This window comes from Trifolium pratense, linkage group LG1, assembly GCF_020283565.1.
Source record: "Trifolium pratense cultivar HEN17-A07 linkage group LG1, ARS_RC_1.1, whole genome shotgun sequence".
NCBI lineage: Eukaryota > Viridiplantae > Streptophyta > Magnoliopsida > Fabales > Fabaceae > Trifolium > Trifolium pratense.
Genome location: NC_060059.1, coordinates 6,444,285 through 6,457,547, shown reverse-complemented (window position 1 = coordinate 6,457,547; position 13,263 = coordinate 6,444,285). Strand labels below are relative to the sequence as shown.

Genomic DNA, 13,263 nt, shown 5'->3' with positions numbered 1-13,263 from the left:
GTTAGTTGGTTCAGTGGTGATTGACGCTAAACTTGATAGAGATGACCATGGTTCGATCTCACGCAACTTCGATCGGGACGGACCTAAATTACGAGAAATGATATTTGTACAACAAATTTTGAACAACTTTTAAACAACTTTCTCTTTCATACTCTCATTATTTTTTTACTCTCTCTCCTACTTTCTTTCTCTTTATTGGTTTTGCCACAAAACTAGAAGGAAAAAATGTTGTCCCAATTTGTTGTCCCAAAAATTGATGTACAAATATCACTACTCTAAATTACTTGATGTCAGAACTGACCTCGAACCAGATTAAACCGGGGGTGAAACCCAAAATAAATTAACCATCTACTGTTTTACATGTGATTTATCTGGTCTAGTGACAGGGCAGGGGAAATTGGATGACCCTGAACTGAACCATTTTTTATGTAACTATTAACATAGAGTCACCAATATTTAGTTATCACTGTTATTGTATCTAAGGCCGAAGCTGGCCATTAGTTCCAACCAACTATACAATCAGCCCCGCCAAAACTTCAAAGTTGACTGGTAGTTTTGACTTCTTAACTCTTTTTTTTTTCTCTTCCTTTAACTTTATTTTGTTTCTTTTTTCTTGATAAAAATCCTCAAACACCCACATGCAACATGGAAAAATCCAAACTCAAAAATCTAAATTCACCCTACTCAACTGAAGTTTTTGATTCTGACCATGTTTTTCATTCTGATAAAGTTCCTTACTTTGAAACAGTTTTGAGAGAAAAACAAGATGTAATGGTTGGAAAACAAGTAGAAGACATCAAAGAAACAGTTGAGAAAGAACACAAAAATGAGTTGATGTTAAAGGTTTTTGAGTCCTTCACTTCAATAAAGGATTCATTATCTAGAGTAAAAGAAGGGTTAGAGTTAGAGGGAGAAAAAGATGAAACTTTCGATAAAGAAATGGTTTATGTTGAACCAGAATTACGTGATGAATCAAGGGTGTTTTTGGAAGAAGCAAGGTTGATTTCAAGGCTTGCATTTGAGGTAGAAACAAAGGTTGAAAAATATAAGGAGTTAGTGAAAAAGGAGAAGAGAGAGTTGGAGAATAGTTTGATAAGTTTAACTGAGGAGAATAGGGATATTAATAACTTGCTTAGGGTAGCTTTGTTAGAGAAAGAAGCATTAGAGAAGAGAATTAAAGGACATGATCATAAAAGAAAGCCCCTTTTGCAGTTTGCTGAATTTGGATTGCAGAAAGTTGGATTTGGGTTCATGATGGGAGGTGGAAATAGTAATGAGCAATCAACAGAAAGTGCTTCTGAGGGTAACAAATCAGATGGCAGTGATTATGAAGTTGAAGTTGTTAGTTTGGTAAGATCTCCTTAATTCTATACATAAATTATAGAAGTTCTTACATACATCTTTATTACTTCACTGATAGCATTAGCATTGTTAGAAGTATTGCCTACTAGATTAGGCATGAATGCCATTTTTTTTCACCACCAGTATTGCCTCTGGTTCGGAGGTCAGTATTGGCATCAAGTGGTTCCGGCTCCCTCTCGATCACAGTTGCGGGAGTACGAATCGATGGTCCTCCATACAAGTCCAGTGCCAATCACCACTAGACCTACTAACGATTTGTGGCATGAATGCCATTTTGTAACATCTTATATGTGATACTTGTAGTTGAATTCTTGCACATGTAAAGATTAGTTTGTTCTGAAATTTATGGTAATTTTCTAAGGCCTCGACAGTGGAAAGGATGATGAAGAATCTGCGTCTTGAAATCACTCAATTGAGACGATCTTTGGAAGAATCTAGGTACTTTTACCATATAATTATGTTGAACTCATACATTGCTACCATATTTGAAAAGTATGTCGAGTTCATGATCTTGCTTGGTTTTGGATTATTTATTATGAACTTCATGCCAGATCAGACGCAGAGCGCCTCCAATGTCTCACAGAGAAACAAACCAAAGAGATTGAAGAAAATAAACTCTACATCAAAGAGTTAGAAGATAGAGAAAGAATCTTGGCTCAAAATGTAATCACCAGTTTGATCAATAAATGTGACAATCATTTCTTAACAGAATCTGTCATTTTGTCATTCTCAGTAGTTTTATTTTTTTCTTTATCTGAATGTAAAAGGTAGAGGAGTTTTTGATTGAAAGCAAAGAAGCAGAAGCAGAAGTAGCTAGATGGAAAGAAGCTTGTGAATTAGAAGTTAAAGCCGGAAAGAAAGATATTGAAGAGCGTGACAAAATGGTAAAGACTTTTTTACCATCGGCTCATATCCATTAAACTCTTTGTTTTTATATACTCTATAGTTTATAGTTTATAGTGATATGTTACTGATAATGTTTGAATGTTCCGCGAGGTTGCTGCATTGAAACAAGAACTACAAAAAACAAAGGGTGCTTTGGACATATCCAATGGAAAATTAAGACTTAAAGAAGAACTAGCAATGACTGCAATAGCAGCACAGGAAGCGGCAGAGAAGTCTTTGCAGCTAGTTGATAGTAGAGGAGTTGAACTTCGTCGGCGGATTGAAGAGCTAAGTAGACAACTTGAGGAAGCAGAGAAACGTGAACGTAATAGTCGTAAAGTGAGACGTATATGTTGGCCATGGCAAGTTTTTAGATTGAGTTCTAGCAATATTGCAGACACTAGAATTGGAAATGCTAAAAGGATGCTACCAGAAATGCAATCCTTTCTTCAATAAAATGTATAATATAACATTTTTCCAGTTGAATCATCTTAAACTCAGGTTTTTTCTGTTTAAAAGTGGGATATTTTATAGTTGTTGACATGATGTATTTTGAACATCATTCGCACCTGATTAACTTATAATCAACTAGCCATTTTGTAATTCAATGAATTAGCTTATCGTTAGGGTACTAAAATAAAGTGCTTGAAAGCCAATGGGAATAGGCAGCTAGCCCGCACTTGATATTAAAAGGCTTCTATAACAAGGAAGGGCCTTATGGCTACTCTTCATTCTTTGACCGGCTTTGGTCGAGCTACCGCTACCACAGCCTACATTACTTGTCTCCCTCTTCTCAACCCCGGTAGGCGGGTCGAGGTCCTACGAGGTACCCACTGCTCGGAGTACCCTCCGAAAAGGAAAAAGATGTGTCTATAGGTTTAGTTCATCTTAGTTGGGTTGGGCGGGTTCGACCACCCAAGCAAGTTCAGGAGTTCAGGTGCTATGCTACAGATTAATAAAGCTCAATCGTAAATAACTTCCACAAAAGCTATCTTGTTTTTGTCCTTCTTGGGTTCCAATCCAATCTTTTCTTTTTACAAAGTTTTATCAAAATAGATCGGATAACATATATTAATAGATTATTTTTGTGGTAACGAAATAATACAATTATACTCCGTAATATACTAACAGATCATGTATTATATTTAAAAACACATACATGTCACATTCATTAAATAATGTAACAACACATCATTGAATATATCTATAAGAAAACTTACACCGCCTACAAATTAAACTCTTGAAAAATATTTGACACAAACTATAACTAAATAACTAATTTGGAATATTAAAAAAGGGAGATACCTATTTAAAAATAATAGGCGGAGTAATTTTATAGTTTTTCTTGTCAATTAGTCCAATGGCTAAAAAATTCACCTTAAATAAATGAAGTGTTCCGAGTTCAAACTCAAACTCGGAGTAATTTTGTAGTTTACTTGTTGATCTTTAAACAATAAAGAATAAAGTAATAAAAATACCAACGAAAATAGAAAAACGAGTTTATTATAAACTAGTCATCGTCTTCCCCCTTGAGCGGTGTTAGGGTTTACACAGTCCCTCTTTACCTTCATCTCCAATTGCAGCATCGGTACGAAATTTTGCTTATTCAATTAGCTTAAAATTAAACCCCTTTTCCCTTCACTCTAAAAAAATTCTAACTTCACTGCAATTCATTCATGTTTTCAATTCCAAAATTCAATTTTCTTTTTCTTAATTATTATTTTGATGTGGTTTTATTATTGTGATTGACCCTAATTGCAATTTGTGATCTAAAATGCAGAATTTTTATTCATTGTAACTAAATTGGAACTTATGGGTCATAATGAGGAGAATACTAGCAGTGTGAAGAAAATAAATTCAGCATGTGATGTTGAGGCATTAAAAAAGTGCTTGGAAGAAAACAAGGGAGATTATGTTAAATGTCAGTCACAAATTGAGGCTTTTAAATCATCATGCTCAATCAAGAAACCAAATTCTTCTATTGATTCTTCACCACCACACAAGATAGGTGTTTGATATTATATTAGATGATTGTGATTTCTTTTACCATTGTAGTATTAATTTGTGACAAAATAAATGTTCTCAAGTTGTAGCTTTACACTGTTATAAATTTGATGAGTTTCAATGATACTAGTGATTGTTATGTGTTCAGAATGAGAATCAACACTATGCTGAAGAATAATGAATGATGTTTATGCCATAATTTGGTGGAGAGTTTCCCTCTGATTTAATAAGTTTAGTTATATGACTATATCCATATTCAATGAAATGAAATTATTATGATGTTAGTTGTGTTGGTCTCATTGTTTATTATGTTGAACCTGTTTTTGTTCCTCTTTTAGTTTTCACTATACATTATCTTTATCTTAGCTTCTTTGTTTATTTCTGGCTGCATGTTGAAGATCCTAACTTGGAATTTGTTGTTAGTTGTTAGTTGTTAGTTACTGTTGTTTAATTATTGTACAGAATGAAAGTAAACTATATACTACCTCCGTCACTAATTATAAGATGTTATTTGACAAAAATGTAATATTCATTTAACTTGTTTTGATAGTATTTTTTTTAATAATATATAAATGTAATATTAGCATATAAATACTTAATTTATCTTCAACCTTGTTAGTAGATGTTTTACGAGTGTCCTTATTGTAGTACAAGGGTAAAACACTAAAGCCCCTTGTGTATTATATTTGGTACCAACTAGAACATCGACCCGTACGGTGCACGAGTCTGATTAGCCGTAAGATATATAATGATTAAATAAGATATGATAATTCCAATAATGTAAGGTATATGAAAAAAGTTGAGGAACATTAAACGATATTTCAACAATAATTTTGAAAAAATATTCATACATAGAAAATTATGTTATATTACCTAAGACTTCCTTATAGACCACATTCAAAGTCTTAGTCGTATCATCACTGTCGTCATCAATGATCAATATTTTTAATCATTTTCTAGAAGTAACTTTTGAAATTGCAACATACAACTGACCATGTGAAAACACTAGCGACAGAAGATATATCCCAACATGCTTTAAAGATTGTCTTCGTCTCTTATTAATAGTCGACTATTCAAGTGACGGCTTTGAAGCTACTTCACATCATTCAAATAATGTGCTGGGAGAGGGAGAGCATATCCTAATTTGGAAGCTAGTTTTGAAGCTGTAGAAAGAGATCCTGAGCTGGATTCTGGTTTGCAAAGAGAAGGAGATGGACATCATGGTATTGGTTTGGAAGCTCCTTCAGCTAGTTTTGAAGCTGTAGAAAGAGAGTCTGAGCTGGATTCTGGTGATATTGGTGTTAATTTGGAAACTTCTGGTGATTTTGATGATGGTGTAGGGGATTCTGCAGCAAAAGCTAAGGCTATCAGGGATAGGGGTGGACAAAAACCGAAAGCCCGGCCTAATCCGCCAAAAATCGGCCAAGAAAACCGAACCGGGTCGGGTTCTACTGGTTAAACGGGCCGGCAGGTACAAATCACGGTTTTAATTGACTAATGGCAGTCGGAATCGGTTCAATAGAATGGAACCACGGGTACCCACCCCGAACTGCCCAAAGACATTGAATATTATATTATTATTAATATATATACATGTTTATACACATATTTACCTAACGATGTCGTTTTACTTTCAACCTACTCACTTCAGTTTACAACTCACATCACAAACAAGCCAAACCATAGCAGCACAGCGAGAGAGATCCGCCGCCCCTCTCACACAGCCACCTCTACCATCGTTTACACCATTTTCACCGCCATCATCCTCTCATCTTCACAGTGTTATCCTTTTCCATCTCTTCCGTTCTTGTTTTCGCCGTTTTTTGTTCCTAAGTTTTTCGTTTTTGTTTTGGATCTACTCTTTTACTAATATTATTGCTTATATTTTGATTGAGGGGTTTTGCAGTTTTCAAATCTGTGGTGAAAGTCGAAAAGTAAGGCTTCTAATGTTGATTTGTTATTCTTATGTTTTTCTAACCCATTTAGTTTACTTAGTTATGTGTTCAATGTGATATTTAACACATGTGCAATATGTTGCTAACATGTTAATTCCACACGCAGGAATCATGCATATCTAGATCAATAAGAGACACATTTGGGAGAATTAAAGAGTTTCACATATTTTGGGACATAAATACATAAATTCCAATTTAATCAGTATAGTGATGTAATATTTATTAATTGTGAGAGTCAAGTATAACAATTACAGGGTGTTTTAATGGATGGACCTTGGTTGGATTTAAATTATGGTTTGAATTGTAGATTATAGGTTTTTTTTGGTACAAAGATTATAGGTTTAATATATAATTTGTTGATTATATATGTTTACCGATTGTATTTTGGATTGCTTAATTTAATTGGGTCACACTTAAAATGGTACAAGAAAACAAAAAAGGTCCAATTTGTATTTTTAAGTGCAATTCTCATTTTTGATAAAAAAATAATAATAATAAATACAATTTTCATTTAAATTTACGGTAAAAAAAAAAAAACAAAAGAACCCAATTTGTAGCATGAAAAGTCAATTAAAATAAGATAAAGTAAGTCATTTTTAATAAAAGAAAGTGATCCATTTTTTTTTTAAAAAAAGGCCCATTAAACAAAAAAAAAAAAAAAGTTGGGCCAGAACTTGCCCAAACCGCAACAAACCAACCGACTGACCCGTTACCCGCCTCACCCGAACCCGTTTAACCCGAGACCCAAAACTGGTTCGATATGGGCCACTACTCCTCACCCGTGGATTGGGCCGGTTTGAGGTTTTGGGCCCAATCGACCCAAACCGGCTTGTTGTTCACCCCTAATTATGATATTAAGATTAACTTATGAATTGATCTCTTAAAATAAAAGTAAAAAATTTGTCACAACAAAGATTCAAACTCACCACCTACACAATCTTCTACAACATTAGCACACACGCGCAAGCCAACAGACCAATTGACATTTCATTATATTTGTCCACCGAAAGATTACTTAAGCAATGTTTTTCACATCCGCCGCACCGTCTCTCTTCCATTTATACTTGGGATTTTCTTTGTTTCTATTTCTATATGATACGATGCATGATGATGTTGATTTTCAATTATATACATATAACCCCTTCATTGAATCGTGATTCATATATTACACGACAAATATATTTGTGAACATTAGACAAAATATGATATGTGGAGTAGACGGGACAACTTTTTTAAAAAAGTCCCATAAAATTTTGAATTTTCTCATTAGCCTTCAAATGGTAGAGGAGAAAGTTTGTTGAGATACGATACTCGTGTGCTTGAGCCTCTACTAGAATTAAGTGAAAGTGCTAAATTCTAAGTAGTGATTATATTTTTTCATAACATTCTCTGAGGGGTGTGACGGGTGCAAAGGTCAAAGTTGAAATTGTTCATCGGTGCAAAATGGAATATTATCCTAGATAGTTATCCTATTAGTTCTCTAAACCCTAATCTACTTACACCAATGAAATTTTTTCATTTAGTCATGTCATTCACTTACAATGTCACATCATTTCTCCTTACATTATTGTCATATTGATCAACTTTTCATATACCTGTATTTATATGTGTGATGATGCATTAATATATCAAAAAAAAAAAACTGCCCAATTATATTAAAAAAAAACTGTCCGATTATATGTTTACATAAGAAAAGAAACGTATGGACTAATGGAAGCAAATAGTCACTATAATGATTGAATATATCTAATCAAAAGGAAATAAAATAGTCATTAAATCATCATATTTTGCTAAACAATTGTTTAAACAATTGTCACTAAATAATCATATTTTGTTTAAATTCTATAATCTATTGTTTCTTTATTATGTATTGAGAATTCTATTGTCATGATGTCATACTGAATGTGAATGATAATGAAAAAAAAGTTTTTCGTTGAAGGATATAAGGATGTGACTTCTTGATCAATATTAGGTGATCAACTAGATATTGGTCTGTTCATTTTTCATTTGGGGCGTCGAAGACGGTAAATCATTTACACACTATCTGTTAAAAACTTGAAACTCTCTTGATTATATACCCTGATGGTCATGTATAAAACAAAACCTCACGCCACAGTAGGCCAGGGGCAGCACCATGATCGTTGGAGGGTGGACCAATCGGAAGGGTAATCAAATCTTCAAAAATTTGGTCACGTAGTTCGTCCTCGGTCCTATTTAGGATAAAAGGAGCAAATGGGGTGATGACTTAATATGGTCGAAGTTTCTGAAACCCAAATAATGCATGTCAAAGTAGACTGTCGAAGTTTCGACTGATGTTCCATTGAAAGTGTGTCCTCTAAGAGTGGTATCTCCAAATGGTTTTGAAAATTCAAGTGATGACTTTGAAGCTACTTCACCTCATTCAAATAATGTGCAGGGAGAGGGAGAGCATGATCCTAATTTGGAAGCTAGTTTTGAAGCTGTAGAAAGAGAGCCTGAGCTGGATTCTGGTTTGCAAAGAGAAGAAGATGGACATCATGATATTGGTTTGGAAGCTCCTTCAGCTAGTTTTGAAGCTGTAGAAAGAGAGCCTGAGCTGGATTCTGGTGATATTGGTGTTAATTTGGAAACTTCTGGTGATTTTGATGATGGTGTAGGGGATTCTGCAGCAAAAGCTAAGGCTATTCAAGGATGATTTCCAATTTGATTTGGTGGATATTCTTTCGGAGACATATTTTAAAACCATGGTACAATTTGATAAAGCTCTTTCTGAACTGAAGAAATTGCCTAATAGTGTGTTTGGATGAGGGATTCTAGAAATTCAAGGGATTTTAAATACTAGACAATTCAATTGATTCAATTGAATTCCCTTGATTTTCAAATTTTAGTGTTTGGATAAAGTGTTGCAATTCCATCAATCGTAAAATTCTTTGTTTGGGTAATGTAATCGAATTTCCTTTATTTAATTTTATTTATTTTAATAAAATCGACCCTAAATCCAAAAAATTAGCCGAAAAACCCAAAATCGGTCAAAAATCCAAAATCGGCGGAAAAAATCCAAAATCGGTCAAAAACCATAAATCGGCTGAAAAACCTAAAATCGACTATAAACTCTAAAATCGGCCAAAAACCCAAAAAATCAGTCGAAAAACCAAAAATCGAGCCTAAACCCAAAAAATCGAGTGAAAATCTAAAATCAGCCAAAACCCAAAAAATTGACTATAAACCGAAAAATCGACCGAAAAACGAAAAATTGTCCGAAAACCCAAAAATCAACAATAAACCCTAATATCAGCCGAAAAATGGGTTTATAGTCGATTTTTGGGTTTTCGGCCGATTTTGGGGTTTATAACCGATTTCAGGATTTTGGGTGATTTTAGGTTTTCGGCCGAGTTTTTCGGGTTTAGGGACGATTTTAGATTTTTCGCTCGATTTTTTTGCATTTCATCGATTTTAGGGTTTATAGTCGATTTTAGGTTTTTGGACGATTTTAAGTTTTTCGGTCGATTTTTTCAGTTTTCGGTCGATTTTAGGTTTTTCGGCCGATTTTAGGGTTTAAAGTCAAATTTTGCGATTTTGGCCGATTTTAGGTTTTTGGCCGAGTTTTTTGGCTTTAGGGTCGACTTTGGGTTTTTCGGCATATTTTTAGTTTTTTCGGCCTATTTTTTGGGTTTTCGATCGATTTTAAGTTTTTCGGCCGATTTTTTGGGTTTTCGTTAGATTTTAGGTTTTTCGGCCGATTTTAGGGTTTATAGTCGTTTTTTGATATTTTGGCCGATTTTAGGTTTTTTTGCCGATTTTTTGCGTTTTCGTCCGATTTTAGGGTTTATAGTCGATTTTTGGGCTTTTGGCCGATTTTATGTTTTTCTGCGGATTTTTTGGATTTTCGGCCGATTTAGCGTTTATCGTCGATTTTAGGTTTTTCGGCTAATTTTAGGTTTTACGATCAATTAGTAATTTTTAAAAGTTTATAGAGAAAAAGGAATTTCAAATTCTTTGGTTGTATGTGTCATTTTGAAATTCTCTAAATTTAACTTGAATAAAATACTTCATAAATTTCCATTTTGAAAATTCTTCAAATTTTCATCCAAACAATGGAATTCATCTCAAATCATTTAAATTCCCTCAAAATATTACTTTACCTCAAAAAATTTCTCGGTCAGGGACATATTTGATACTATTGTACTTGTATATGTTTTACCTAATAATGTGTGTTAGAGTGATTTGTTGTCTTGTCTTGCATGTGAAGTACCTCTTTTGACTAAAAGTAGATGGTTTCACAACCATTAGTGAAAACATTTTTCAACAAAGCAGCTTAAACTCTATTTGGAGATTCTCCTCTATCTGAATTGAAGAGGAATTAGCCACATCAGTTTTAACATTATTAGTAACACAAAACTGGAACCTCTATGCTGCTTAACTTGTTGATACAATCTCTGTTCTCGCCGGAATTGTGATGCTATATTCCCAACCACTTCCATAGCAGTATCCACCAACATTAGCAAACCTGTCATGAAAAATATATTAAAAAAGTAATAATTCATCATAAAATCATATCATATAAATTTACTCTTAAGTCATTGTTTAGAAAGACAATGTAGGTACCAAAAACAACATCAAATAACTAGTTATTTACCTGGAGGTTTTGGAATACCTAGTCTTAGACAAAATTCATCGCAGAAGTGGTTGCAGTTTTTGGAGAGAGTTCATACGAATTTCCAGGCCACTCTCTACTAAGTTCTCTTAATATTTGATTGACTCAGATGAGAATAAAAACCCTTTTCGCTTTCCTCAAAGACGCTTGGGAGGTAATAAGTGTCGATGTGATAGCTTTTATGGGTGAATTCCCTAATAAGGCCACACTACCGAAAGCTTTCTCTTCTTATTTCATTACTCTGACCCCAAAAAATTTGTAGTCCCCAATCCTCATGTGCTCCTAATAGAACAGTATCACAACACAATCATACTAATATGTCACTATATATACAGTTAAATCAATACTTCGATAGGCATACAAATTCTGGATGTGCCCCTAATAGAAGAGGTAGATGAGGACTGTGTGATCTGCAAAGAGGAACAAAATGGCGAATATAGCGTGAAATCGGGATACAAGTTATTGATGCGAGACAGAAGTGAAAAAGGAAGCCGAGTGAGAAGCAGATGGAAGTTGGGAGAGTTTGTGGAAGATTCGAGCACCGCCAAAGGCTAAACATTTACTGTGGCGAATATGTCGTGACTTCCTTCCAACAAGATGTCGACTTCGTCAACATTATGTCCCGTGTCCGACTATATGTAAACTGTGTGAAGGAGGAGTAGAAGATGATTGGCATTCGGGTGTACAACCAAGTAGGCAGTGCTGGACAGCGTCGGGTCTGTGGCCAATTATAGCACCGAGATTGCAGAATTTTGTGTAATTTGTGTAATTTGTTAATAGTATGGTAGATGATACGAAGGAATAATATAATTTCCCACAAGCATGCATGGGCACTACTTTGAGCAGCTTCTTCAAATTATTAATCAAAGTGATCCTAGCATTATACACATCATATGCATATGGTATAAGGTTCTTCACTAGCAATCCATTCTTTGGCGCCGGCATTGGTTTTCTCTTTGGCTCATCTTTCATCTTTTTTATCCTCTCCCTAGCTGCCCATCGCAGTTCTACAATGGGAACCGGAAAAGGCTTCTTCTCCTTTTTTGAATATTGCCGAGGAAAATCAGCATTTTGAGGCACTTCGTTTGTAGTCTTACCGCCACTGTGCTGCTTAAAAAGATGAGATGAAGGAAGAGGAAAAAAACAAACAGTTATATACATGGAAATTCATGAATTGAATCTAATCCTAGACAAATTGTATCCATTCTAGAAAGCTAATTCTAGCATCGGCAAAATTCTAAAGGCACAACGAATTGAAAGCTAACTCAGAGATACATTAAAATAACAACAAGAAAACACCACAAAGCCCTTGCTTCTGGTCTCAATTCCTTAGCTGCCTCAGTGATTTCTGTTCGTATGGCTTGCTGGTTTCTAGACAGAGTTACCTAAGAATCTGTAATGAATGGGAAGTGTGATTACTCTATTTTGAGGGTAGAGAAGCCTCCTAAGAAGAAAAGATCATAAGAAAAGACTACTTTCTCATTTCATAATCATTGCATAAGCCAATACAAGCTTATATAGGGATCTCCCTTACATAATTGGTAGTCAAATAATAACAAAAATACTAACAAACTTATTCTAGAATGTAATTACCATAAAATAAAATAAAAATTCTCTCTTACATCATCAAAGTTCCCTTCTTTTGCTCTAATGATCAGCTTGTCAATTGATATTGTTAAAAACCAGAAAACTAATAGTAAGAGATAACATATATAAATGAATTGATATGCAAACCAAAGAGTGTATTGTGGAAATAGAGCAAAAAATCGAAGGGTGTACAGGCCTACTGTCCACAGAACTGAGCCTGAGCTGAGCTCCAACAGAGAAAATGCAATTCCCTAGCCGTGACTAACAATGATGATTCTCATCATACCCCACTCTCTTCTCATACTACCTCATATAACAAGGTTTCCTCGCTCTTATTCTCCTCTCTACCACCTCGTCATTCTCGGCTAGCTTCCCCTTTTTTCTTCCTAACATAGACCCTCCACAATGTGAAGCTAAAACACAAACTAGTGTGTCTGAGTGTTACGCGAGTGTCACACGAGAGACTATGCAGTGTAGGACACACAAACACACAACACCAAAATGGCGTGTCTGTGTTTAAAGATTTTAAGAAGCTCAATTATGTTGATTAATCATTACCTTGTATGTGAATGACAAAGTAATCCTATGAGAAAGATGGGAGTTGAATGCTTGATGACAAATCTTTGCAACTGCATCTATTCTGTAAATATAAGAATTTGGATTTGAATATTGTGAATAAAATACTAGATATTAAGAATGAGTAGAGAGAAAAAGATATAGTATACAAGAATACTCATTTTGAACTTCAAAAGATTTTCTGAATGTCTTCAATAGTGTAAAGTCTCATCATTTTAAATATTTTTGTCATTAGCTTAATCCTTAAAAGACATGACTTTT

At 34.4% G+C, this 13,263-nt stretch overlaps 1 protein-coding gene and 2 long non-coding RNA genes across 3 annotated transcripts; 2 read left to right on the top strand and 1 right to left on the bottom strand.

Moving 5' to 3' along the window:
• Positions 1–639: 639 nt before the first annotated feature.
• Positions 640–2,902, top strand: LOC123894040 (uncharacterized protein At3g49055). Its single transcript, XM_045943913.1, has 5 exons — positions 640–1,350; positions 1,724–1,800; positions 1,914–2,025; positions 2,130–2,246; positions 2,359–2,902. The coding sequence occupies exons 1-5, from the start codon at positions 646–648 to the stop codon at positions 2,701–2,703; spliced, it is 1,356 nt and encodes a 451-aa protein (XP_045799869.1). The 5' UTR covers positions 640–645; the 3' UTR covers positions 2,704–2,902.
• Positions 2,903–3,723: 821 nt separating this feature from the next.
• On the top strand, positions 3,724–4,535 carry LOC123887367. The gene is made up of 2 exons (XR_006801450.1): positions 3,724–3,835; positions 4,028–4,535. It is a non-coding gene; the product is annotated as an uncharacterized LOC123887367 (long non-coding RNA).
• A 5,810-nt stretch (positions 4,536–10,345) lies between these two features.
• On the bottom strand, positions 10,346–13,074 carry LOC123922375. The gene is made up of 3 exons (XR_006814233.1): positions 12,985–13,074; positions 10,822–11,946; positions 10,346–10,692 (listed from the first exon to the last, which is right to left on the bottom strand). It is a non-coding gene; the product is annotated as an uncharacterized LOC123922375 (long non-coding RNA).
• Between the last annotated feature and the right edge of the window lie 189 nt (positions 13,075–13,263).